This window comes from Pezoporus flaviventris, unplaced genomic scaffold, assembly GCF_033815535.1.
Source record: "Pezoporus flaviventris isolate CSIRO_AGI_PZ_B2104156 unplaced genomic scaffold, CSIRO_AGI_Pfla_v1 ptg000054l, whole genome shotgun sequence".
Taxonomy (NCBI): Eukaryota; Metazoa; Chordata; class Aves; order Psittaciformes; family Psittacidae; genus Pezoporus; species Pezoporus flaviventris.
In genome coordinates this window covers 1682424-1705699 of record NW_026892602.1, presented here as the reverse complement: position 1 = coordinate 1705699, position 23276 = coordinate 1682424, and the positions used below count along the sequence as shown (strand labels likewise).

The 23276-nt window shown below is 52.3% G+C and overlaps 3 protein-coding genes across 8 annotated transcripts in view; 1 reads left to right on the top strand and 2 right to left on the bottom strand.

The window, feature by feature from the left end:
• NECAB2 (N-terminal EF-hand calcium binding protein 2) overlaps positions 1-16412 on the top strand; it is a 102485-nt gene extending 86073 nt beyond the window's left edge. For all 3 annotated transcript variants that reach the window (XM_061468983.1, XM_061468981.1, XM_061468982.1), the window contains exons 6-13: positions 9270-9406; positions 13271-13389; positions 13600-13679; positions 14435-14491; positions 14607-14719; positions 15029-15106; positions 15473-15564; positions 15704-16412. In XM_061468983.1, the coding sequence (XP_061324967.1) occupies positions 9270-9406; positions 13271-13389; positions 13600-13679; positions 14435-14491; positions 14607-14719; positions 15029-15106; positions 15473-15564; positions 15704-15732 (705 nt within the window). In that variant the 3' untranslated portion in view covers positions 15733-16412. The remainder of the gene's footprint in view (positions 1-9269; positions 9407-13270; positions 13390-13599; positions 13680-14434; positions 14492-14606; positions 14720-15028; positions 15107-15472; positions 15565-15703) is intronic.
• Positions 1-23276, bottom strand: part of HSDL1 (hydroxysteroid dehydrogenase like 1) — a 157294-nt gene that overhangs the window by 101651 nt on the left and 32367 nt on the right. The window lies entirely within an intron of this gene.
• Positions 16341-21228, bottom strand: SLC38A8 (solute carrier family 38 member 8). Of its 4 annotated transcripts, XM_061468973.1 has the most exons (10): positions 21017-21228; positions 20076-20274; positions 19733-19886; positions 19478-19582; positions 19158-19215; positions 18785-18899; positions 18527-18674; positions 18246-18445; positions 17997-18048; positions 16341-16581 (listed from the first exon to the last, which is right to left on the bottom strand). In XM_061468973.1, the coding sequence occupies exons 1-10, from the start codon at positions 21188-21190 to the stop codon at positions 16485-16487; spliced, it is 1302 nt and encodes a 433-aa protein (XP_061324957.1). In that variant the 5' UTR covers positions 21191-21228; the 3' UTR covers positions 16341-16484. The 4 variants fall into 4 exon arrangements, with proteins under 4 accessions (XP_061324957.1, XP_061324956.1, XP_061324955.1 ...); XM_061468972.1 differs by having other exon boundaries at positions 19478-19886; XM_061468971.1 differs by having other exon boundaries at positions 18785-19215.

The following is a 23276-nucleotide window of genomic DNA, read 5'->3' as shown; positions in this document are numbered from 1 at the left end:
GGTTGCCCTGGGCCACTCTCGACTTGATGTTCAGCATCACCTTCAGTCCTGGAAGGAAGAAAAGGAGATGTGGAACAGTGTTTTACTCCTTATTTGCTTGCTGCCAGCTCCATTGCAAGTCTGTCACTTGCCAAAATCCTTTTTGTCTCATTTAATGGACCTGGAGTGGAAATATGACCAAGTGGGGGCACATTACAGTCCCCTGAAAGCCTTTTCATGTCAGGGTCCCAAATACCACATATATGTCTTGCAGACAGGCACTGTACCCAAACCAGCTGCAAACACATTTTCCTGGGGAAACATTATATAGATGAGAGAATACGTAAATCATAAAGGGAAAAGTGAGTGTACTGACCTTCAATACCAGCTGCTGATGCTCTAGCAGCGCTAGGAAGCTCAGAAGTACATACATATGGGTGAGTAGGTCTGCATACATTATTTTTGTGGGTTAAATTCTGCTACAATTCACCCATCTTATCTCTGCCTTATGATATGTCATCACAGTGAACAGGAGATGCTGGGCTTAGTGGGAGCTGCAGACCTCCTCTCCCTGCTGCTGATGAGAGCGTGGCCATGGGTCTCCTCCAGCTCTCAGCCACTAGCAGCACACTGCAAAGGAGTGCTTGTTTGTGCAGCCATCAGTCTTGGATGCTAAAAATGATGGATGGCTTTTTTCTTGTTTTATAGCACAGTCCAGAACAGCAATATAGAATGCTCTCATTTGCATTCTTACCTGCCCAAATTAAGCTTGCATTCTTACCTGCCAAAATTAAGCTTGCCAAATATATTGCTCTTTCTTGAATGATGACACGTCAAGATAAAATATTCAGTAGAATTAATTCTTAAAAGTTATCTTTTCCTCCCACCCTCCAGCTAATCCTTTATCTCATCTTTTCATTTAATTTGAGCTTGTTTTCTCCTGCTCTGCTGAACAAAGTTAATGTTCATATCAAGGTCTCTGAGGCTCCTGGAGCAGCAATTTGCTGTGTCAGGAGGCTGACAGCTCATCTCCTGGTGCTTTGTACCTGGCTGACTGCTGGGAGATTCCGTACATCTTGTCATCTTCCTACTTAGAAGCATTTGGCTCTTCTTTAGGGGTCAGGATGTTTGCTAAAATGGCCAGTTTGCCTGTTCTAGGGGTCTCAGAGCATTGTCCATCCTCACCCTTGCAGCACAGAGATCTGCCCCGGTGGGGAGGAAGTTGTTTTAGGGACTATTAGCTGCTTTTTTTCCCCTTTCTTGGATGGGTGATTTTATGATGAGGCACCAGCTTTGAAACACTCCTACAATGCAGTTAAAGATGTATTCATGGTGAATGGTTTTGGATTAAAAAAGAAAGGAATGGCATTGGGGTGGTGAATTGGTAAAGGATGAGTCATCTTTCCATATCTTTTGAATGATACATTTCTGAACAATTTCAGTATCAAATTCTATAGCAAAAAAAAAATGATGTGGATTTTGTGAAAAGTTACAGAACTTTATAGTTCAATAATAATCCAACAGGAAACAAGGCATATTTAAATAAATGGAAAATGCTCCCTCCCTGGCAGCATGCAAGGCCAGGTTTGACAGAGCCTTGAGCAACATGGTCTATCTAGGGTGAGGCACAGGGGTTGGAACTAGATGATCTTAAGGTCCTTTCCAACCCAAACCAGTCTGTGATTCTATAATTTGTTTAGCTTCTCAGAAAGTATTTCTGCAAGTCTTCTCTGAATTTAAGAAAATATTGCACAGCAAATTAAAGCAAGAAGTGACACTCCAGTCTGGCAAGAACTGAATTTTTCCCAACTTCTCTATTCAAACTCCAGACCAGAAAGCCAGTTCTCCACTCAATACCATCCAGAGACATTTCCTTGCCAGCCCCACAGGGCTGTGTATGAGATCCAGCCAGGCTGCCAGACTACCAGGAGCAGAGGGGGCTGCCAGGGAGATGAATTTTAGGAAGGTTTCTCTTGAAGCTCATTTTAGATAAAGATGTTTATTCACTGCTTATCTGCTTGTCTGTTGTTGCAACATTCATGTCCCTCTTCTTCCTCTGAGAAGGAAGAACATCTTCTTGGAGCACTGTGTGCCGTTCTGGTGTCCTCAACATAAAAAGGACATGGAGCTGTTGGAGCAAGTCCAGAAGAGGGCCACGAGGATGATCAGGGGACTGGAGCACCTCCCTTATGAAGACAGGCTGAGAAAGCTGGGGCTGTTCAGCCTGGAGAAGAGAAGGCTGCGTGGAGACCTCATAGCAGCCTTCCAGCATCTGAAGGGGGCCTACAAGGATGCCAGAGAGGGACTCTTCATTAGGGACTGTAGTGATAGGACAAGGGGTGATGGGTTTAAACTGAAACAGGGGAAGTTCAGGTTAGATATAAGGAAGAAGTTCTTTACGTGAGGGTGGTGAGGCACTGGAACAGGTTACCCAAAGAAGTGGTAAATGCTCCATCCCTGGCAGTGTTCAAGGCCAGGTTGGATGGAGCCTTGGATAACATGGTCTAGTGTATAAGGTGTCCCTGCACATGGCATGGGTTCGGAACTAGATGATCTTAAGGTCCTTTCCTTAAGATTCTATGATTCTTTGTAAATCCTGCTCATGCTGCCCAGGCTCCAGCTCTCGTGGACCCCCTGTTTCTTCCTGCTTCCTCCCTCCCCCCATTTTAAGGCCTTTGCTCCTGGGATTAGACAAATAGTATGGCAAGAGAAGTAAATCCACCAGACATCAGTGCTGTGGTCTTGCCAAATAGCCCTAGAGCAGCTTTGAAGGAGCCAACAAAAGGAAAGGCAGGGACCACATCAAGACATAACCAGCTGGCACAACCAGGCTGATTCTTCAGCAGCTTGACCATCCCACATTGTTACATCTGCAGGGTCTTTTGAGGAGGACCTGTTTGGAAAACAAAATCTGTACTTTCCTTGGAAAACTGAAATAAAATATGTATTAATTTACTGTCTTGTGGATACTAAATATAACTAATTAGGAACCTGTGTGAAGGAAAAGGCCAATTATAGCTACAGGTTAATAAGTAGGGTGTTTGTATCATTTTCCAGTCTGTTCTTTGTCTACTAAGTAAGTGGACAGTGTGCAAAAGTGCCACATGCCTCATACATAGGTGACCTCAGGGGATGCGATGTATAGTGCATGCATGAGCCAACAGTTACCTGTCCTTCACATCTATGTGGCAGCAACAAGAAATAATGGGATTATATTTCAGCAAGATTTTTTAATAAAGAGAAGGGGAAAGACCTGTAATAAGTTGCTTGGGAAGGCTCCATGGCAGAAGAAATTCAGGACCAGACAAGGCAAACATGAGCTGAGAAGGGTAAAATACCAAGTTTTATAAGAGGATGATTTTATAGCAAAAGACTTCTAAAACCCATGTGATGCCATTGACAAGTTTTTTTTATCTGAACAGGTGTCTCATTTGGTTTTTTAGAGCCATTTTGGGAAGGCTGAGGGTCTTTCATATGTTAATGCTTTCATTTATCAGCTAAGTGTTTCTTCTCCTCAGGTTTCTTCTACTGATTATGTGCCAGGCAACCAGTTTTGGGTCTCTGCTTTTGAAGGATTTAGAGTCAGGAGGAGAGGGAAAGGAGCAAGAGGCAGGTCTGAGTTTTATTCTAAGAAAATATCTCTTGAAAGGAAACAGCAATTATGAGCAATGCATTTAAATCAGCCACTCGGAGGTTACAGTGCAACACATGCCTGGTTTTTAAAGGGGGGAGTAGGTGGAAGACAAATCTCTATCATCCTGGGATGAGGTTTGACAGGGGTGTTTCATGGCATGACAATGGTTTGTTGTTGTTTTTTAAACTGGAGGAAAAGTGTGGGTGAAACAGAACTGGCTTTGGTTTCTGCTTGAAAAGCCTCCTGGGTTTGGTGCCATCACTCTGTGGGCATGCTTTGGCCGTGGTTGGAGTTAATAAAAATTGAGGAAGCCATCTATATCCCCAGGCTTGGTAAATGTCAGCCAGTTTGGCTAATCTAACTGAAAAATCAGTGCTGGAAAGCCTCATTGGGTAGGCTGTAGTGCAGCAAGGCAAAGGGAAGGTGTGGGATTGTCGGGGGGGGGGGAATGTCAGGGAATCATAGAATAGTTAGGGTTGGAAAGGACCTTAAGATCATCAAGTTCCAACCCCCCTGCTTTGTTGTGCATGGGTGGAACAGACTCGTTTATATTTTGCATCCTGTAGCCTTAACGAGCTAAATAGTGATCTTTAAAAATGCCGACAAAGAAGCTTTGAGATGGTCAACAGTATGGAAAATCTTTTTCAGTCATTTGATACCCACAGCAACACTGGCCATGAGTGCCCAGTTTTAGGCATTAGTTTGCAATGCCTGGTAAGGGATGCTTGACACTGGTGTTGGCAAGTGCAAGTAGTCAATGGCCTCAAAATGTCAGCAGCAGTTTGCACAGATAACACATACCAAGGGTGTTTTCTTTAACTTGTGCCAGAATTTGGGCAGGTTTGAGGCAGGTGCATATGGAAACGGAAAGCTGGAAGAGCTGTGGTGGGGCTTTGAGCAGCCTGCGTCACAATGTGTACTACCACTGTGTGTGGAAAGGTACATGACAGGCACAGAAAAAGCCTGTGATGTGAGGGAAGGAGTGGGATTTGAGGCCTGCACCTCAGTCAACTGACCAGAAGACCCAGCACTGGGCAATATTTTTCACAATTACCTGTGGCTAAAACAAGTTGTGTTTTTCCCACTCTTTCCTTCTCTCATTTTTCAATGTCTCTGGCTCATGCCTGGTTTGTCAAACAGTGACGTTTCCCAAGGCTGTCCTAAGAGCTATCGCCTGCAGACATCTCAAGGCCACCCTTTTAAGCAGGCTTTTACATTTGCTTCTCACTGCAGATGCACACAGCCACCCATTTGCAACAGCAGACATCAAGGCCAGGCGGCTGAGGCGGCTGGGCAAACTCTTTCTAGCCTTGAACTAATGGACTAGCTGAACAGAAAAGAGCAGGTTTGGAGATGTGCCCCTCACGAGCTTCTGGCACAAAGCAGCTTCACTGAGAAGTAATTATTATATCATCTCCATAAGTATTTTAACTTCTCAAGCAAAGCAAGGAAGAAATGACTCTTCAGGGTGGAATTAGTAAGACCAAACCTCATTAAATCTCCCTAGGACAGACAAACAAATGTTTAAATAAGACAATGGGAAGGATTCCTTTGGAGCTAGTCTTCTTAATGAGCTGATTTTCACACCACCAAATAAGACGTTTGCTAGAGGAGATCCTGAGAGGTTGCTGAAAACCCTTTTGAGTACACACATTTCAGATCCAGCTATTGTACTTACTGGCCTGTCAAAACACATCAGATCTTCACAGGCACCCCGATATTCCTCTGCACTAGCTGGCATAGCTTTGTACCCAACATCCATCCATCCAATGAATCCCAGTGTAGGGAGTTAAGCTGATTTAAATGAACATGGCAATCACCTTCATGATTTTTCCTAAAGCTGAACCAACTTGATAGGCAGTTAGGTAATAAAATCCCAACATTTAACTATGCATTTAACTCTCGCAACTATCCTCCAGAGCCAGTCCATACGATGAGGCAGTACTCAGCATCACCTGCACCTTCATGAATAGGATTTTTCAAAAGAGGCAGGCTCCCGTGCTGGGGAGAACAATCTGTTCACACAAGGTATGGGAGGGATTGATCACGAATTTTTTGGTGGCATTTGCAGGAGACAGGCTGTAGGGTCTTGGAGAGCAGCAGAAAAGTGGAGGTACATAGCAGCACGCTACTGCATTTGTTTGATGTATGGATTAAAATGGATGAAACAGTGGTGCACTCTTCACACCTCTGGATAGGAAGCTGAGTGGGATAAACAGCATGGGATAATATCAGTTGATGGAATTGGAGCATTCATGGGGATGTGATATGTGATCTGGGTGACTATTAGAGGATGACAATGTAGTGGTGTTTTGGATCCTGCTGGAAAGGGGCATTAAAGGGAAATTACTTGGAGCAGCAGTGGGAGACGTTGGTGCAGCCCCCAGTTCTGGCCAGCCCCACACTTGCATCCAGCCCCCATGCTTGCCTGGGCAAATCATGTCCCAGAAAACCTTCAGTCTTAATTAAAGGACTAATCCAATCAGGAGCACACACAGCTTCACCTTTAGCAGCAGCAGCTCCCAGAGGCCTGCAAGTCTTTATTAAACCCATGAGGAAGAGCATGGTCCTGAGTCTGAGCCTATGAGCAGCCATCCTCCTCTGAGGCAGCAATCAGAGCGGTGTTGGGTGTGAGGGTTAGTCTGTAATTATACCAGAGCTTGCTTAAGCACCTGGCTGATCTTTTTATGCCTTCATCAGGGGCAGACTGGTAGCTGAAGGCAGGTGCTTGCAAGGGGGGGAGCAGCTGTGGAAGCACAGGAACCACAGAAGAAATTGTTTCCGATCCCAAATGCAGTATGTCTTTGCCAAAGAGATATATTGGTTTAATACACCCTCCTTAGGCAGAGTGTGGATAGTGGAAATGTATTTAATGATAAAATAATTGCCCGGGTGAAGGGACAGATTTGGCCTGGTGTGGGGCAATTTCCAAGGGTACTGGCAGAGGAAGATGAGGAATGGGGTACCCTGACAGTGAATTTTATACACTGCCTATACAGACTTGTTTAGATGTGATATGTATGAGTATATATATAATATGGTGCTTAGAAAGAATACACACATCTATGTATATAGTGTATACTGCATATTCTGAACAAATTGTATTTCCTAGGCAGAGCAGAGATAGCTCAACTATCCAAGAATACTTGTGACTGCATCCCCATTTTTTTCCCAATCCAAATTCTCATCAAATGTTTTCATATCATTCCCTTGGCTCTGTTGCTGTTTCTGGTGGTGCCCATGCCTCCCACAGAAGGGCCCTGATGCTGTTCTCCTGCAGCTGCCACACCCATGGTCCCAGATTGCATGTTCATCACTGTGCCTGCCTACACAGGGTGAGAAAAAACTGGGCAGGACCTGCTCAGGAGATGTCTGAGCTTGGCATGGTGACAAGAGCATCCTGGTCTAAAAAGCCCAGCAGCAACTGCATAGCCAGCAAGGAAGAGCAGCCAGCCTCCTGAGGTCTTCTGATGCATCTCCTCATATCCTGCATTGATGTCAGCTTTCCTCACTCTGACCCGACCATCAGATAATGGTACTGCTGATGTAGTGCACTATGCTGTGCTGGGGCTGTGAAGGAGAGCATGGTCCTACTTGGAGAAAGGCTCAAAAAGTGGCAGGGTCTCATGTGTGCTGCTGATGAGCATCCCAGTGCTTGGTCTTCATGCAGGTCTACTACAGCCCATGGAGTGCCTTGAGCCAGTCCTCTCCCTGTCTTACCAGTGCCCTGGGATGGGTTGTGCTGGTGAAAAAGAAATGCAGAGCATCAATCCCTGCCCTCCTTATGTCTTCCTCCCTGCCACACAACAGCGCTAGAGCAAGCAGCTGCAGGAGATAATGAATACAGCACACTGCATGGCAGCTTGGCTCAGCATCACTGTTCAGCGATACTCACCACATCATGTGTGTCCCCCAGAAACACCGTGGTGAGGAGGGGGAAGGAACAAGGTTTTGCGTTAAAGGCAAGTCATTAACTGCCGCACTAGTTTGATGCTTAAGAATCCATCAAGAAATTCATGCTCCTTTACCAAATTAGGGGTGAGAAATCAGCTCTGTGTCCAGTTTCCCCAGAAGTGTTTTTCTTCATCTCATTTTTCTTTTATGATTTAATACAGGAGATAAAGGTCCTCTGGATTCTTGCAGAGCTGCTCTGGTTGCCATAGAAATAACCTTCGTTAATCATTTCACCATAACTCAGGAATAATTTGCTCTGAGGAGCTTGGGATACTCATGTGCTGCTGCATGTCAGATAACTGGTGGTGCTGCCACTGCTCTGTTCTCACCCCTGAGTCTGGTGATTGCCAGTGTCATGAAGGGAGCAGGGAGCATACATCCTCATGTCATGTCACAGAATAACAGAATCACAGGATGGTTTTGGTCCAAATAGATGTAGGCTGGAGAAGTCCTGTGCCAGGAGACCCACACAGGGTCAGACTACCCAGCAGGTGTTTGTCTGGGCCACATGCTGTCCCACCAGGCACTGATGGGTTGGGAAAAGACTGGGGAAAAGTGATGTTAGTAAGTTTGGGTTTAGAGGAGCCTTTCTTTTTTTGTCACCGTAAGTTTATTCAGCTCTGATGACAAATGATTAGCTTCAGCCAGACCTGGTGTGGCCAGTGGCTTGGTCTTGGTGTGGTTGGGCTGGGGTCAGATGAGTTGGGCTGGTGTTGGAACAGTGTTGGGACAATGTTGGGCTGGTTGTGCCAGCATTGGTCCAGTTGTGCCAGTCTGCTGCCTCAGCTGGTTGGCTGGCAGGAGGTGGAGGAGCAGGACCTTGCCATGGACAGGGCACAGCAAGGCTGTGCTGGGGAAGGGACCCTGGGTGCTTTAAGCATATCAGCTGTGCTGTTAACACATTTTATTAAGTGTTTTCTGTCTTGAGAGGGTTTGGATTACCCCAGAAGCTGCTGTTGCTTGAACACCTTGTCTTCTTTCACCAAAGCTCCTCGGGAGCAGCATGTTTCCTGGTGAAGGCATTCCCACTACACCCTGCCTTTGGCCCCAGATGGACAGAACTTTCCTTTTCTCCCTCTTCAGAAAAAAACCCTAATGTCAAAATATGCTGAGGCTCTTGTGTCACAGCTGGTGGGCCCTGCCACTGCCTTGAAGGCATCTTCATCTAGCAGCTGCCTGGGAAGAGCCATGTTAATGATCCCAAAACCACTTTCACTTTAGCACTGGATCAACCATGCTGCTGTGGATTAAGGCACTAAATAGCATGCTGAAGCTCTCAGAGCAGGGATCCAAAGCACAGGAGGGGGCACTTTTCATACCTGCACCTGCTGTGTCTTGTCCTGCAAGGCAATGGTATATTTAAGATCACGGTGAAGTGAGCAACGATGGGCTTTGGGTAATCGCCTTTTTGTTGCTCTGCTGTTAGATATAAAAATGATGTGCCTTGCTGCCCACACTGCCTCTTGTCACAGCCTCTACAAGTGTGTCCCAGGGCTGATGGATGATGGAGGGCTGTATACTGGGTGACCTATGGGTGTTGGAAGATGCTTCCCATGGGGTGGGAAAGTGCATGCTCATTCCTCCTGTGGCCCTTGTGGTTGCGGACACAGCTTGTGCATGGGATGTTGGATGGATGCTCCACCACCAGTGGTGCTGGGTGATCAGTGGTGGGTCTCACCATGCTCACTGTCTGCCTTGGCAGGTGTACGAGAGTGGCAGCAATGTGGACCAGTTTGTGACCCGCTTCCTGCTGAAGGAGACGGCTAACCAGACCCAGTCACTGCTGAGCTCTGTGGAGAGTGCCGTGGATGCCATTGATGAGCAAACCAATCCTGCCAGGTCTGCAGCACCTCCTGCCCTCCTCTTGACTTCCAGAGTGATTCTGGTGCAGGAAGTGGAGGGAGAGGATGATTCTGTGGGATGAGGGAAAATGCAGCAGATGGTGTGCAGGGAGCAAAAGGCAAAGAGCTGCTTTTCCCTTTGCTTCCCTGTTATGTGAAATGGGGGTGGGGGAAGAGATTTTCTCGACCCCTCATGTTTGATTTGTCTATCAGTGCCCCTGGAAAGCCAAGACCCTTGCGGCCAACCAGTGTCAGTTGTTATAGGGACCCTTGTTATAGGGACCCTTGATTGAACAGTCCTGCTGGATGGGAGGGCAATTCAACTGTCTTGTTCAGGGAAACATGTCAACAGCATCAGGGGGTCTTCCCACTTTATGTTACCCACTGTCAGCAACTGCTGGCACCCACAAAGGACTAACACTAGCACTTTATGGAATAACACTCTTTATTAATATAAAATCATGACAAATTAAGGTTTGTGATTGCTGGTAATAGGGATTGTCTGCAAAACCAACCAAAAGCTATCACAAAAACAAGTGATACACAACCATACTATAATCACTAATAACAGCTAGCGCGAGTTATTTAGCGTGAATTAGATGAAGTTCTTGCCCAATAGGCATCCATAGGTGGTAGAAGACAGGTTCAGCCCATTGAATGATTCCAGAAGTTAAGATGGAGTTTTCCTTATCTTCCCTCCCCTCTCATTCACTTTTATACTTTTCTTTACTCTCAGGGGGAGCTTGAGTGCCTCACAATTCTTCTGTTATTGATGGCATAAAATTCTTTCACTTCTCATTTAAAGATACAGATCATAAAAAGTTTAAAGCATGTGATCGGTGAGGGGTGGTCATACCTTGGATGTGGGTAACTTTGGGATGGAGGTGTGTGTTAGTATTATGATGAGATTATAATTAGCAAGGTTCACCTAAGGGAACTGATTTCTCCACAGCTTCTGGCTCAGCAACAGACATCATCTCTTGTATTTCCCCTCTGACAGCTGTTATGTGGCTTATCAGCTGCATGGTACCAAGTTCGCAGTCCCCAGTCTGCAGGGAGTACAGCAGAGCCTGGCCGTGGTGTCTCCACTCTGCTCCACCCTCCATTGCTCCTCTATGATAGCAGGTTGTGTTGCCTAGGGAAACTTGTGGAGTGGATTCCACACACACCAACCGTCCTGAAAGTGGCAACTCTCAGGCTGGTTCAAGTGGTATTTTACCATAAAAATGTTTCTATAATACTGCAACTTCTGTTAGTTTTCTCCTGTACCAACAGTGATTTTGGCACACTCCCTTCCCAGCTTCCTGAGAGCTCTCAGGGCTTTCCTCCACCACTGTGTCCTGCCCTGTCCCTTACTCTCCTGCAGCCCTAAAGGTCCCTCTTGACCTTTTCACCCATGAGCAGCTCAGGGGCAGATGCAAAGGGCAGCACCCTGGGGCTGCGCAGCCCTGGGTGCATGGGGCTGCTTCTCTGAGCAAATCCACTGGTCCCATTCAGGGCAAAATGTGGGCACCAGCAGCAGGGTGGCTGTGTCTGGGGTGTGCTGGGGACAGCCCATGTGGTGGCTTCCCATGGCAGGGATGCTGTCTCTCCTGCTGGGCACCCACGAGGTGAAATCCACAGAGGCAAAAGGTGCTTGTGTGCTGGGGACAGGTACCATGCCCTCGGGTCCCATGTGAGGGAGCCATCCCCATCCCAGCAGCCTGTCATGTGCTACCAGGATTGTAGAAGGCAGAGCAGAGAGTTCCAAGCTTTCTCAAGTGCTGCCAGAGCTAAAATATAAGGGGTACCTGGCAGCATAGCCCAGATGGTCACTTGGTGTCACTGTGTCACTCACTTCTCTGTCACCAGCTGTAACCAGGACAAGTTGCCATGGAAACCATTCATCATATGTTGATCAAGTGAATCCTGCTCCTATTGTCCTTGCAAACCAGGAGGCCAAAACCACATGGAAATCCCAACTCCCTGCTGGGACACTACAGGGGCTGATGTGCCCAAACGCTTCACAGCAGCCAGATCTTGGTGTTTTGGGTTTTAACATCAGCAGCAGTTGCACCCTGGACACACAGCACTGGGCTGTTCTCACTGGAGCTGTTGCTGCCTGGGGACAGCAGTGAGACCCTGGGCAGCTCTGGTGACATCTCACCAGCTTTCTTAGGAGGGATGCTCTGGTTTTCATCCCACATATCACTTTCTTCTCCCTGTTTTGGAAAGAGACTGTGTCAAACCTTATACAAAAAAAGTAAAAGGGAAACAATGAGGAGAAAACAAACCAAATGTAAGACACAGCAATTAGAACCCATGAAAGACTTTGTTGGCTGTTATTTGCTGATGTGTGGGCCCAGTTCATAATGAGTAGCATTGTACTTGTTTTCTCATGGTAGTAATAGCAAAAAAAACCACTACCAAACGCACAAAAGATGATCTTATGTATCCACATGAAGACAAAGGGGTGGCCTAAAAAGCACCAAAATAAAGGTCTGTAAAATGAAATGCAAAGGCAGATGTCCAAGCCTGAGACACCTCATTAAATTGTGATTAAAAAGAAATCTCTGTCTGTTATCACCTAATTTCCTGCCTATTGACAGGGGATTATTTTGCGCAGGCAGGGGGATTATCACACAGTCTGTAGCGACAAGGATGTTCCTGCCGTCTATCATTATTCTTGCTTCCCTATCTTGGGAATGTTCTTCAGGGCCAGATCTGCTTGTCATGTTCCCATGTACATGGTGAAAGTCTCCATCAGCTGATCTGGGGGGACAGTAGCAGCCCAGACTTTGCACCAAAGGAGCCAGCTGTAATTGCTCAGGGTAGACAGGGAAGGTAGAGAGGACATCCAGCTGCTGCACTCCAGAGAAGCTGGGTGCCTGGGGAGGGACAGGAGGACAGGACAGTGCTGGCCAGTGTTATGCATATTGGCTCCTGGCATTCAGCATGTTGTCTCCATTGTGAGCTGCGTGAATGGCAAGAAATGCCAAGAGGAGTCAGGCTCCCAGGTACCTCCATCAGCAGACAGGCAGCATAGAGCTGCTCTTGCTAGAAGGAAACACTGAAAACCCTTTGCGGCTTCCCGTCAGTGGAGGAGGAAGTGAAGGTCATCCTACCCGAAGCTCACTCCCATCTTGCCACACAGGGATGGCAGCTACAAACCCTTGCTGGGGTGGCAGGTCTTAGCATCCTCTCCAGTTTGCAAATGACCGAGGGCCTGGGGGAACCACTGGGTGGTCATTGATGACTCAGGGGTATATGCATGCATGAGCACGTGCGTGTATACATACACACATATATGCTTTTCTCCAAGAGGTGATGCAGGATGACCCAGGCCAAATGGGTTTTGTAGCCCCAGAAGAAGAAGAAGCAGCAAGCTGGAGGAGCTGCTACAGTGAATATGTCTCCATTCTCCAGGAGAAATAGAGCCTGTTGGTGGGGTGCATGCCAAGCAGCCATGACAACCACTTTTCCCATGTGTTAGTAGCCAAAGCCACCCAACTGCAAAACCAGCCCCACTAAGGTGCAGCCAGCTGCCTGGACATAGCTACAGGTGCCCCACTGTTGTGGTGTTTGTCTAGAGGAGTAAATACACTTGCGGGCTGCAAGAGATGGGCAGTTCAAGTGTTTCCTAAGCAGGAAAGAAAAGTGATGGCTGCTGGGAGCAGCCTGCTGATGCTGCTTTTAATGCTGAATGATGGCACTGAAGGGAAGCCTGTGCTGTGTGAGCACTGCTGCTCTCCAAGGGGTCTGGAGCTGGTGGCAGAAGTGCCAAAGAGGACACTCCAATGTCAGCTCCCTGGGACTGGCTTACACTCAACTGTATGTGCCCAGCTCTGCCCCCCATGATGGCCTGTGTGCTCTCTGGTTGCAGGCACTACCCCAGCAAGACAGGCCATGGTCTGATGGAGACCTGGTACGACAGCCCTGTGCCCAGCTACTCTCCCACCAGCTGGATGGTCCCCAGGGAGCAGGGGAAGACCTTCCAGAGTGGTAAGTGATGGCTGCTTCCAGCTGTACTCACAGCCTGAGATGACTCAGGGTGCTCAGGGAAGGAAGCTGTGGTCCCAGCAGCATCGTGGAGGTAATGCTAGACTTCCCTGGAGAGCAGCAGGGCTCTCAGGGTGCCCAGGGGTGCCTCTCTGGGAGGCAGAGAGGAGATGGAGGCAGGCCTCTCCATCGCTGCCTCCTGGCTCCACGCAGGTTCCCCTGACACCAAGGTGGAGGGCCTGGAGAGGCAGATCAACAGGCTGGCTGAGCTGATTGGCAAGCTGGAGGACAAGGTAAGGGCCAGCATTTCCACACATGGGGCTGTCCCTGGGGCCCACAGCTTCCTGTCCTGGTTGGCACTGAGATGACCAAGAAGTGGTGCTGGTGGGAACATGCGTGCATGGTGATGGGAGCTGGGTGGGTGATGGTGGGGTTGGAGGATATTACGTCTGATAAGCTGATGGCAGCTATTGTAATGTGGAATGATTAACTGTGGGTTTATTTAAACAAGAAAAAAACATAAGGAAGGAAGAAGGCAGCAGCTCTTGCAGAGGCAGCCTTACTCCATCTAGGGACTGAAAGAGAAAATGTTAGTACAAGAGATGTTCCCAAAATCCTTCTGGTTTGTGCTTTCAGGACGTAAGGAGGCAGCGAAAAGGTGGTGCTGTACATGGGGGCAGAGAGGTGCTGTGAAGGGTGAGGGCAAAAAAGTGTTAACCATGGTTGCCCAAGGAAACAGTGTCCCAAGGGCTGGGAAAGCACAAGTAGGCACTGAGGAGAGATGGTTCCCCTACCCCAGGGACAATCAGGGACTGAAAGGTGACGGCTGTCTTGGGACTAGTGTGAGGACATGGTGGTGAGGATGTTGGCTGCTCAGGGAGCCTCTGCAGAGGGTCCTTATGGAAGGGGCAAATGGGTCTCAGAGCCCTCCCTGCAGAGAAGGGGGCACAGCCCATCATGTCCCCAGGCACTGGGGACAGAAACCCACCAGCCTGGGAGGGACACACAACCTCAGCGCACCCTCCCACTGCTTTTCCGCCTTCCCCAGACCCTCTGGTTCGACCTGCACCAGCGGCTGTCAGACAGTGAGAGCACGGCTTGCACGGTGAGAGCACCCTGGGGTGCTGAGGTGTCCCTGCGGTGTGCATTGCCCTTGGGGTGGGGGGTGTCACCATGTTTTTGGGGGTCTGTCATACTGCTGTGTTTTGGGGGCCCAGCAGTACCTCCTCCTGGTGCGGGATGAGATGACGGTGTCACACAAGCACCTGAGTGAGTTCTGCAGCTCCTTGAAGCAATACCTGAAGAGCGTGGCCGGGGAGCGGGACTGCTTCCAGTGCGTACCACCAGCAGATGTGCATGGGGGACAAAGGGGCTTGGGGGGTGGGCACAGGGGTGTCCAGCTGCCCTTGCAGCAACGGGCACTCTGCCAAGTGAAGGGCTGTGGCAAAGCAGCCAGGATTTGGGGCGCAGTGATGCTCGGCCACCAAAACCCTTTTGTTTGGGGTGAGGTGTTGAAGGGGAGTTCCCATTCACTTGGACTGCTGGGGCTGGGGTCACTCATCGGGGGCTGCAGAGGCTGAGAGGGGAGGGGGAGGGGCATGCCCCATGGTTTAGGGCTCACCCCTCTCCTCACTCCTGCCAGTGTCACTGCCGTGAAGCTGCCCGATGGGGTCACCTTCATCGTCTATGAGTTCTGGGAGACTGAGGAGGATTGGAAGAGGTAGGGAAGGGGTAAAAATCCTTGGTTTGGATGGGGTCCTTGGTTGTGGAGGGGTGTTGGAGCTGCTGAGCCCCAAGCTCTGTCCCCTGTCAGATGGCAGGGGTGAGGATATGTCTGTCTGTCTTAGGGCTGTCACTGTAAAGGGTATGAGGGGCTTGGGATGTCTCTGTGCATGTCCCACCGGGGGTGCTTTTAGACATAGGGGATGGGAGGGAGGTCTCACTGTCCTAAGCCATGGGAGGGTGCTTTGCCTGAGGATGAAGAGGCTGCTGTCACCCAGCCCCTGCCAGAGGCAATGGGGTGGCAGGGTGCTGGGATGGTGATTTGGTGGGACACTGTCACCCACTGTCTCCCGCCCCGGTGCAGGCACCTGCAGAGTGCCACCTGCAAGGGCTTCCAGCACGTCAAGGTGGACACGCTGAGCCAGCCTGAGGCCATCTCCAGCGTGGCTGTGCCAGGTAGGAGGGTGTCCATCCCTTGGGGTGGGCACAGGGACCCCGGAGCAGCCGGCACCGCTCCCAGTGTGGGGAGCAGGGGTGGGGGGTCAGGGTGATGCAGGGCTGGACAGGGCTGACCCTCTGGTCCTGTCCCCTGCAGCTGCCTGGTGCACCTTGAGCCGAGAGTGACCGCTGGTGCCAGCCCTGCTGTGGGGTGGCCGTGACCCCTGTGTGGGTCAGTGTGACCTGTCTGCAGTGAAGGAAACCCCAATGTGTGTTCCCAGCACCCCATAGAGTCCCCTCTGCCCCAGCTACCCCATCACCTGTATCACCTCTTTCTGGAGTGGGGTGGGCTGCGGGGGATTTCCCCCCACAGGGTTTGGGGAGTGGCTTCCCAGTGCACAGGTGGGCAGGGAGTGGCAGCTGGTGGTAAGGAACAGGGAGTGGGAGCAGGAGGCTGAAGGCCCCCTGGGAGGTAATCTGGGGTCCCTGCTAGTCCCCAGGGGAGTAGGCTGTGCCTGTAGGGATAGGGACCCTTGAGGAGTGCGGGGAGGTGGTCAGGGTGGTGGTGAAGGGGGTGCCCCTTAGTCCTGTGAGGTGTGGGTAGTCCCAGGGGGTTTCCTTCATGGTGGCAGTGGGTGCCTTGCAGATGTGGGGATAGATGCCCCCCTTCCTGGGGTCTGTACTTCTGTCTGTGTGTCTGTCTGTGCATGTGAGGAGCTCGCTGCTCATCCTGCCCCCAGCCCACCTTGTCTGGGGGTCCTTTGGAGGGGTGTGTGGCACAGGGCCCTCACCAATTCCCTCTCCTGTCTTTATTAGCCTCTATATAATGGGGATGGTCATGCCAAATAAAATCGTGATGAGATCCAGAGGTGTAGCTGTGCCGAGGGTATGGTGGGGGCGTCATGTGGGGGTGCACGATGAAGCGGGTCCATGGCCCCTCAGCGCAGCAGCCCCAGCACTGCCAGGGCAGCGCTCTGCCCGCAGACGAAGGCACCACCGAGCACGGAGAGGACCCCCCAGGTGATGAGAGCTGCCCTGCGGGAACATGAGCAGGGGCTGGAGGGACCAAACTGACCCCCAGTAACATGCAACCCGCTGAACCCCCATATGTGGAGCCTTCTGTAGGTCTCAGCCTCCTCTGCCGCGCTCCTCTGCATCACGGATGGCTGAAGACCCCAGCAGTCCCTCCGGCACATCCCCACTGCAACGACACACAGCGCTTGGTCAGAAGCCTGACAGCACCACCATGAGAGCATCCCCGGTTCTGCCTGCACCCGGTGGCCCTGCCGAAGGGGCCCAGGGCACATCTGCTCACCACCCCACCCCCCCCCCCCCCCCGCCATGCTCAGGCACAGCCACATCCACACAATCTCCACATATACCCCCCCGCCCCACTGCCACATGTCCCCTACCCGGCTCCTTCCCAGCCCTGCTACCTGTGGGTCTACACCTCCCTGTCGCCCTCTCCCCAGGCACACAGCCTCTGACAAACACCAAGCCCTTAGGAAGTAGCACTCACCCCAAACACTGCTGCTGGTGCTGCTCCATCGTGGGGTCATCAGCACTGTGCGCCTTCCCGAACTGCCCCAGGCAGGCTGGGACTGTCCCATTGCTGTCCCCATCTCCCTGGCTCGTGCTGTCCCCTCCCATGGTGATGGCACTCTTGGGGTCACACTCTGGTGGGTCTCCCTGATGGAACTCTCCAAGTCCTTGCTGCTCACCTCGGTGCCACTTCTCACTGCCTGCATTGGTCTCCCAGTGCTTTGGCATCCCTAGGGCACCCTCCCTCCTGCCCAGATAGCTATGCGTCCCTCAGTGCACCATCCTGGCCAAGACCCCAAGGCCCTGGTGTGCTCTCACCAGCTGCCATGGGGGACAGGGCCCCACACACATCACCTCCATCCTCACTCAGATTCTGCTACTCCCCCAGGAGCACAGACACACTTCAGCAAACACCTACCCCAAAACTCACCAGAAACGTGCCAGGTCCCCCTGACATGGGCTTCTACAGCCTTGGAGCACCATGGACTTCTGACCCCCACCCAAGTCTCCACTGTGTGCCCCAGTGCCTTTAAGCCTTGCTGCAAGGGGTCTGGTATTCAGACACATCCCTGATCCCTGTGCACACCTCTCATACCTAGGCACAGCCTCATTCCTGGGCACACCCCTGGTGCGCAGGCACATTCCCAATTTATGGGCACCTCCCCAGTACCTTGACTCAACCCTGGTACCCAGCCACATCCCCAGTGTTGGAACACATCCCTCCATACCCACACTTCAGCCCCGCCACAGGCTCCTCCTGTCAGTGCCTACAGGTGCCCCAAATCCCCCTCCTCATGAGACTCCTCCTGCCTTGGCCAGGATGACCCCAGCGACCCTGCTGGAGCCATGGATCAAGGGGTGCTGTCCCCCTGCCCTTCCCCACCGCTCCCAAGTGTGCAGACACTCACTTTTTGCGTGGCCCGAGGGTGCGGGTCCCAGTCATGCACACCAGGCACAGCCCTGCCACCAACACATAGGCTCAGCTCCACCACCTGGCACCCCTCACCCAGGCCCCGCAGCAGTGTCCCCATGCATGTGTCCCTGCACCTCAAAATGGGGCCAGGATGGACTCCCCATCACCACCACAGCACCCACCCTGCACCAACAATGCTTTTGGCACCAGCACCCTTCCTCTGCCTCCCACTGCTCACTCTTGCCTGGGAAGATGAAGATGAAGAAGGCGCTGATGCCCCCAATGAGCTCAATGACCTTGCCGATGTCTGGGACAAAGAGGGCAATGGTGAGCGTGGTGGCCATCCAGGTGACTGTCAGTGCCACCCGGTTCCGCTGCTCCTGCGCCTCGGGCACTACCATGGCTCTGTGCTTGGGGGTCACCCACACATCCCTCACCACTGACCTGCGGAGGAACAGCAAGGCTGATAGCACCCAGTGGAGCTGCACTGGCCAGGGGACACCTGGCTGGCTACCACCCCTTCACCTGCCCAGCAGCACCACGATGGGGTAGATGGTAATGATGGAGACACCAAAGAGCAGGCGGGCAACAATGACAACTGGGTCGTTCCCTGGGTAGGACATTAGGACGTCAGGTGCCACAGCCTCGCCAAAGGTCAGGTAGCCATAGAGCCCTGTGAAAGGAGCAGTGGGTTGGGTGGTCATGAGGAGGACAGAGGAGCCAAGAGAAAGATGAGGACAAGCGGGAGAAGGAGGAGATGAAGGGCTCTGGTGCTGGGGTTACCCGTGAGGGAGTAAATGAGCAGACAGATGAGCATGGAGACCACAGAGACAGCGATCCAGTGTAAGAAACTCTGGTTGCGCATGCTGCTGTAGATGGCCACACAGGCCTCGTGGCACTGCAAAACAAGGAGGGGTGCTGCTGGGGCCCCATGCAGGGACAACCCCCATACCCAGTTTCTTCCCTCCCACACCCAGGGGTGCCCTGTTCCACTCTCACCCATCCCCAGGGGCTTCTGTCCTGCCCTGCAGCCACCACTGGACATAGAATGGGTCCCCTTCCCTGCAACCCCCCTGCAAGGAATAGTGTCCCTATGGTCCAGGATGCTGCCAGCACTGCCCCAGCAGCAAGGGACAGTGGTGCCAGGGTGACCTACCTGGAAGCCAAAGCAGATCGTGGGGATGACGCTAAAAATGGAGGCCCAGGAGGATGCCCTGTGGCATGGAGTGGAAGAAGCACAGAGCATGGCATAAGCTGTGAAGCCTGGATGCCACAGTAGGAAACTCTCAGCCAGTAATTTTGGGAGAAGGAGGGGATTGCTGGGGTGAAAGCTGGAGCTGGGGCTGCCGCTCACCCACCAAACTGCCAGCATTGTCCCCAGCTCATTCCTCCCTGTGCCATCACCCAGGACCACCCCTTGCCCATGCTAATGCCATAGAGACCAGAGTGGGAGGTATGTGGGGCTGACCCTCCTACCTGGAGGGCTGGGAGGGCTCCGGCCAGCCCAGGCTCTCTGCCTGCAGGTGGTATTTCAGGATGATGACCAGGGTGAGGTAACAGGCAGCCAGCGTGCCCAGGATGCTGCTGGGGCATGGGAGGGCATCAGCACAGAGACCCCTGGCAGCCGGGGGGGGGGGAGGGTCCCATGGCCATGCAGGGACCTGGGAGGAGGTGGCCTGGGGCACAGGATGCCATGGGGTGGCTACATCATGGGGGTATCCCAGGTGGTACCTGGAGTACTTCTGGAAGCCGATCTCCTTGGGGACAGAGAGCGGGAAGATGACAAAGACACAGAGAGCTGAGAGGGTGAAGCGCTGGTCTGCATACCAGGGGGGTGACAGGGGGGCCCCACTTAGCGTCCCATTGGGGTACAGGGAGTCACACACTGTGGGGAGCAGCAGGGATGTCAGTTGTGCCCAAAGGGTGGCCCAAGGAGGTCGGGAGCATCATATCATGACAAGGCCAGGGAGCTCCATGACCTCAGGCGTCCAAAGAAAATGCTGGGGCTGCTCCCAATCCACATGGGACCACCTTCCCCTCAATCCCCAGCAAGCTACAGAGGAAAACAACTCACATTTCTCCAGCTGGTCACCCACCACCCTGAGGAGGGCCACAGAAATCATGAAGAGGTTGAGGAGGAAGCAGACCTCGCAGAGCTTCCCCACTGCTGCCCCGCACACAGCCCGGACCACTCCCTGGTAGGTGGGCTGGGCGCTGAGGGCTGCTGCGTAGCCCAGCACCGCCAGCCCACTCACCAGGAAAACCAGCGAGCCCTGTGGGGACAGGAGCCATCAAGAAGCATCACATCACTCCCAGACCCAGGGGGACAAGCAGGGCCATGGCCAGCAATTAGGTGGCCATCTAGGTAACATGGGTGGAGAACCAGCCCTAGGTGAAGCTTTTGGTTTAGGTCTGGTGGGTTAGGGCATGTAGGGTAGAATCATAGAGTGGTTTGGATTGGAAAGGACCTTAAGATCATCTAGTTTCAAACCCCTGCCATGGGCAGGGATGCTTCACACTAGACCATGTTGCCCAAGCCTCTGTCCACCCCGGTCTTGCAAAGACAGGGTTGGAGCACTTACCACTTCTTTGGGCAACCTGTTCCAGTGCTGAGGCACCATAAAGAACTTCTTCCATCTAACCTAATTTCCACTGTTAAACCTATCACCCCTTGTCCTATCACTACAGTCCCTGATCAGGAGTCCCTCCCCAGCATCTTTGTAGGCCCCCTTCAGATACTGGAAGGCTGCTATGAGGTCTCTACGCAGCCTTCTCTTCTCCAAGCTGAACAGCCCCAATTTTTCCAGCCTGTCAACTGATACCACTCACCCAATTATACTGTACGTTACGCTGATGCAAAGAGCATCTCCAAGGTGGCAGCTCCTGCCCTGGCTATTCCCCCATCAGCCTGGCCTGGGACGTGGACGCTGCCCCCCAAGCGCCGTGGCGGGCTCTCCGAGGACGCTGCTGCCGCCAGCCCCTCGCCCAGGTCCCGGACCCCCGCTCCCCCCTTACCAGCTCCACCAGGAGGGCCGGGACAGCTCCGCCAGCCCTGCCGAAGGCCCAGGGGAAGCTCAGCAGCCCCGCGCCCAGCGCTGACTTGAGCAGGATGCAGACGGCGCCGGCAGAGGAGAGCCCGGCGGGACCCGGCTGCGGCAGCAGGGGCCGGACCTCGCCCGCCCGCTCCATCCCAGCGGGACTCTGCGCCGGGCCGGCAGCGCCAACGCTGACCCTTGCGATGGGCCTCCGCGGACCCCCCTTACTGCAGGGAGCGGGGAGTGGGCAGCGGGAGGCGGGGCAGGAACCGGCCGTGGGAGGACACCCCCTCCTGATCCCGCTGCATCTCGGGGCAGGGCAGCGGCATCGCCCTGAAGACGGGTGGATGGACAGGGGGAGGACCGTGGTTCATGCACCTCCCCCGCTCGGGACCAGCGGTCGTATCCCGCTGCCTGTGGGCACCCCCAAGCCTCAAAGAGCTCGTACAGACCAAGGAAAAACCGCAGTCCCAGAAGCTTCCAGCACGGGGCTCAGCGTGGGGGCTCCCCGTTCCAGCGGTATTCACCCCATCCACGCAATTCCCACCACGGGACATTTTGGAGTATCCCGGGTCAGGGAGGGTGAGGAAAGGGAGCTGCAGTGAGCGTCCTTCAGACCATTTGACTGATGGATGCTTCACCACTGAGTACAGGATGAGGCCACCACCCCTCAGTGTCTCTGCAGCAATTAAAAGCCCACTGGGGTGCTCTTGTACTCATGAGACCTTAGTAAGGCACCACCTCTTTGGAGCATCCCATCCGCTGCTCCGAACAGGGAAGGGGGGTGCTAGGACAATACAATGGGGTAACTGATGCCACAGGGGACCCGCACAGAGAAGGCTATACCCCACGGGGATGATGGGCTCATCCCCTACACTGTTGACATGCCGCACCTCTGTGTCGCTCTCAGTACATGCCACCACCCTGGGGCTCTGCACACAGGCCCCCAGTGCTGGCCAACAGCCCCTAATGCATTTTTGATTTCCCAAGTATGTGCCCTTCTGATCTCAGTAAAACGGATAAAGAGACTTTAATCAGCTGCTAGGAGGAATTATGGATGGCTAATTGTGCCTGCCACCTCCATTACATCTCTGCCACCTACGGGGCTTATAACCATTTAGCAGGGCCCTTCCAGGCCTTCATTAGCTGCACACCAAAGGCTTTGGAAATAATTGGCCTCTACGATTTAGAAATTGGCCACTGGGCTGTAAAATACCAGCCACTGGGAAAGGCTCTTAATTCGGACTGGTGCTTTGATAGAGCTTGACTCTGGTTTGAATGCTGCGGTGGAACTGTCATCTCTCATTAGTGCCCCTCCTCATTAGGACTAAAGCTTTCCAGGCTGCCTCTGATGGGAGTGCCACAAATCAAAGAGATGCAGCCCACCTCCCACACCAGCCCCAAGCAATTTCTCTGCTCAGTGGCTCTGAGCTCCCTTATTTTCTTCCCTCTTTCTCCCATTTATCTGGGTGCTCCAGTCACGGGGCCACAAGCCATAACCTGAGGGTTCCTGTTGGCTGGCAGCTTTACTCACTCTGTGCGCCTTCAGCAGGTGCCCTCCTCTCTTCTTTTTGATGGAAAAGGGTTGACAATCTATTTTCCACATTATTGTCTTTGAAGACAAAGGTACATGAATGCAAGTCGACAGCCCGTTTTGAACAAATGAAAACACCAACTACAATTACACCTTGCGCTACTTGCAAGGTCTGGCCCTAGAGATCTTACACCTTTACTGACAGCTCTTTTGTAACCATTATGCCCTGCAGAGCTGGCTGGTCCTGCAAGAGACCCTGATGCCATGGTGAGATGGAGAAAATCCCCTCCCTGCCAGCACAGGACCGTGGTTGGAGAGAAAGGACTCACTCCAGCGGCTCACTCCAGTGCCACTGGGATGGCACAAGTAGCCCAACCTCAGGACCACCCCCTCAGCCCCAGTGACCTTCCAGTAACAGCTCCAAAGTGAAAGTTCAGCGTCTTCTGTCTTGGCAACAGGATATTGCCTCACTCAGTGCATCCTCATCTTTGGAGGGGAAGGCAGCCTGGGAAAAGCCAACTGGTCTCTGGGTTAGGGAAAATGGGTTTTCCTAATCCATTTTGCAGGACACTTGTGTCCTGCAAAACCCTATCCACAGCCACCTCTTAGGAGGTTGCTCCAGGCTACATGGAGAAATATTCCCTCCTGCAGCACCCTTCCCAAGGCCCACCACCACAATCCATGACTGTAAGCCCTGAACCATGTA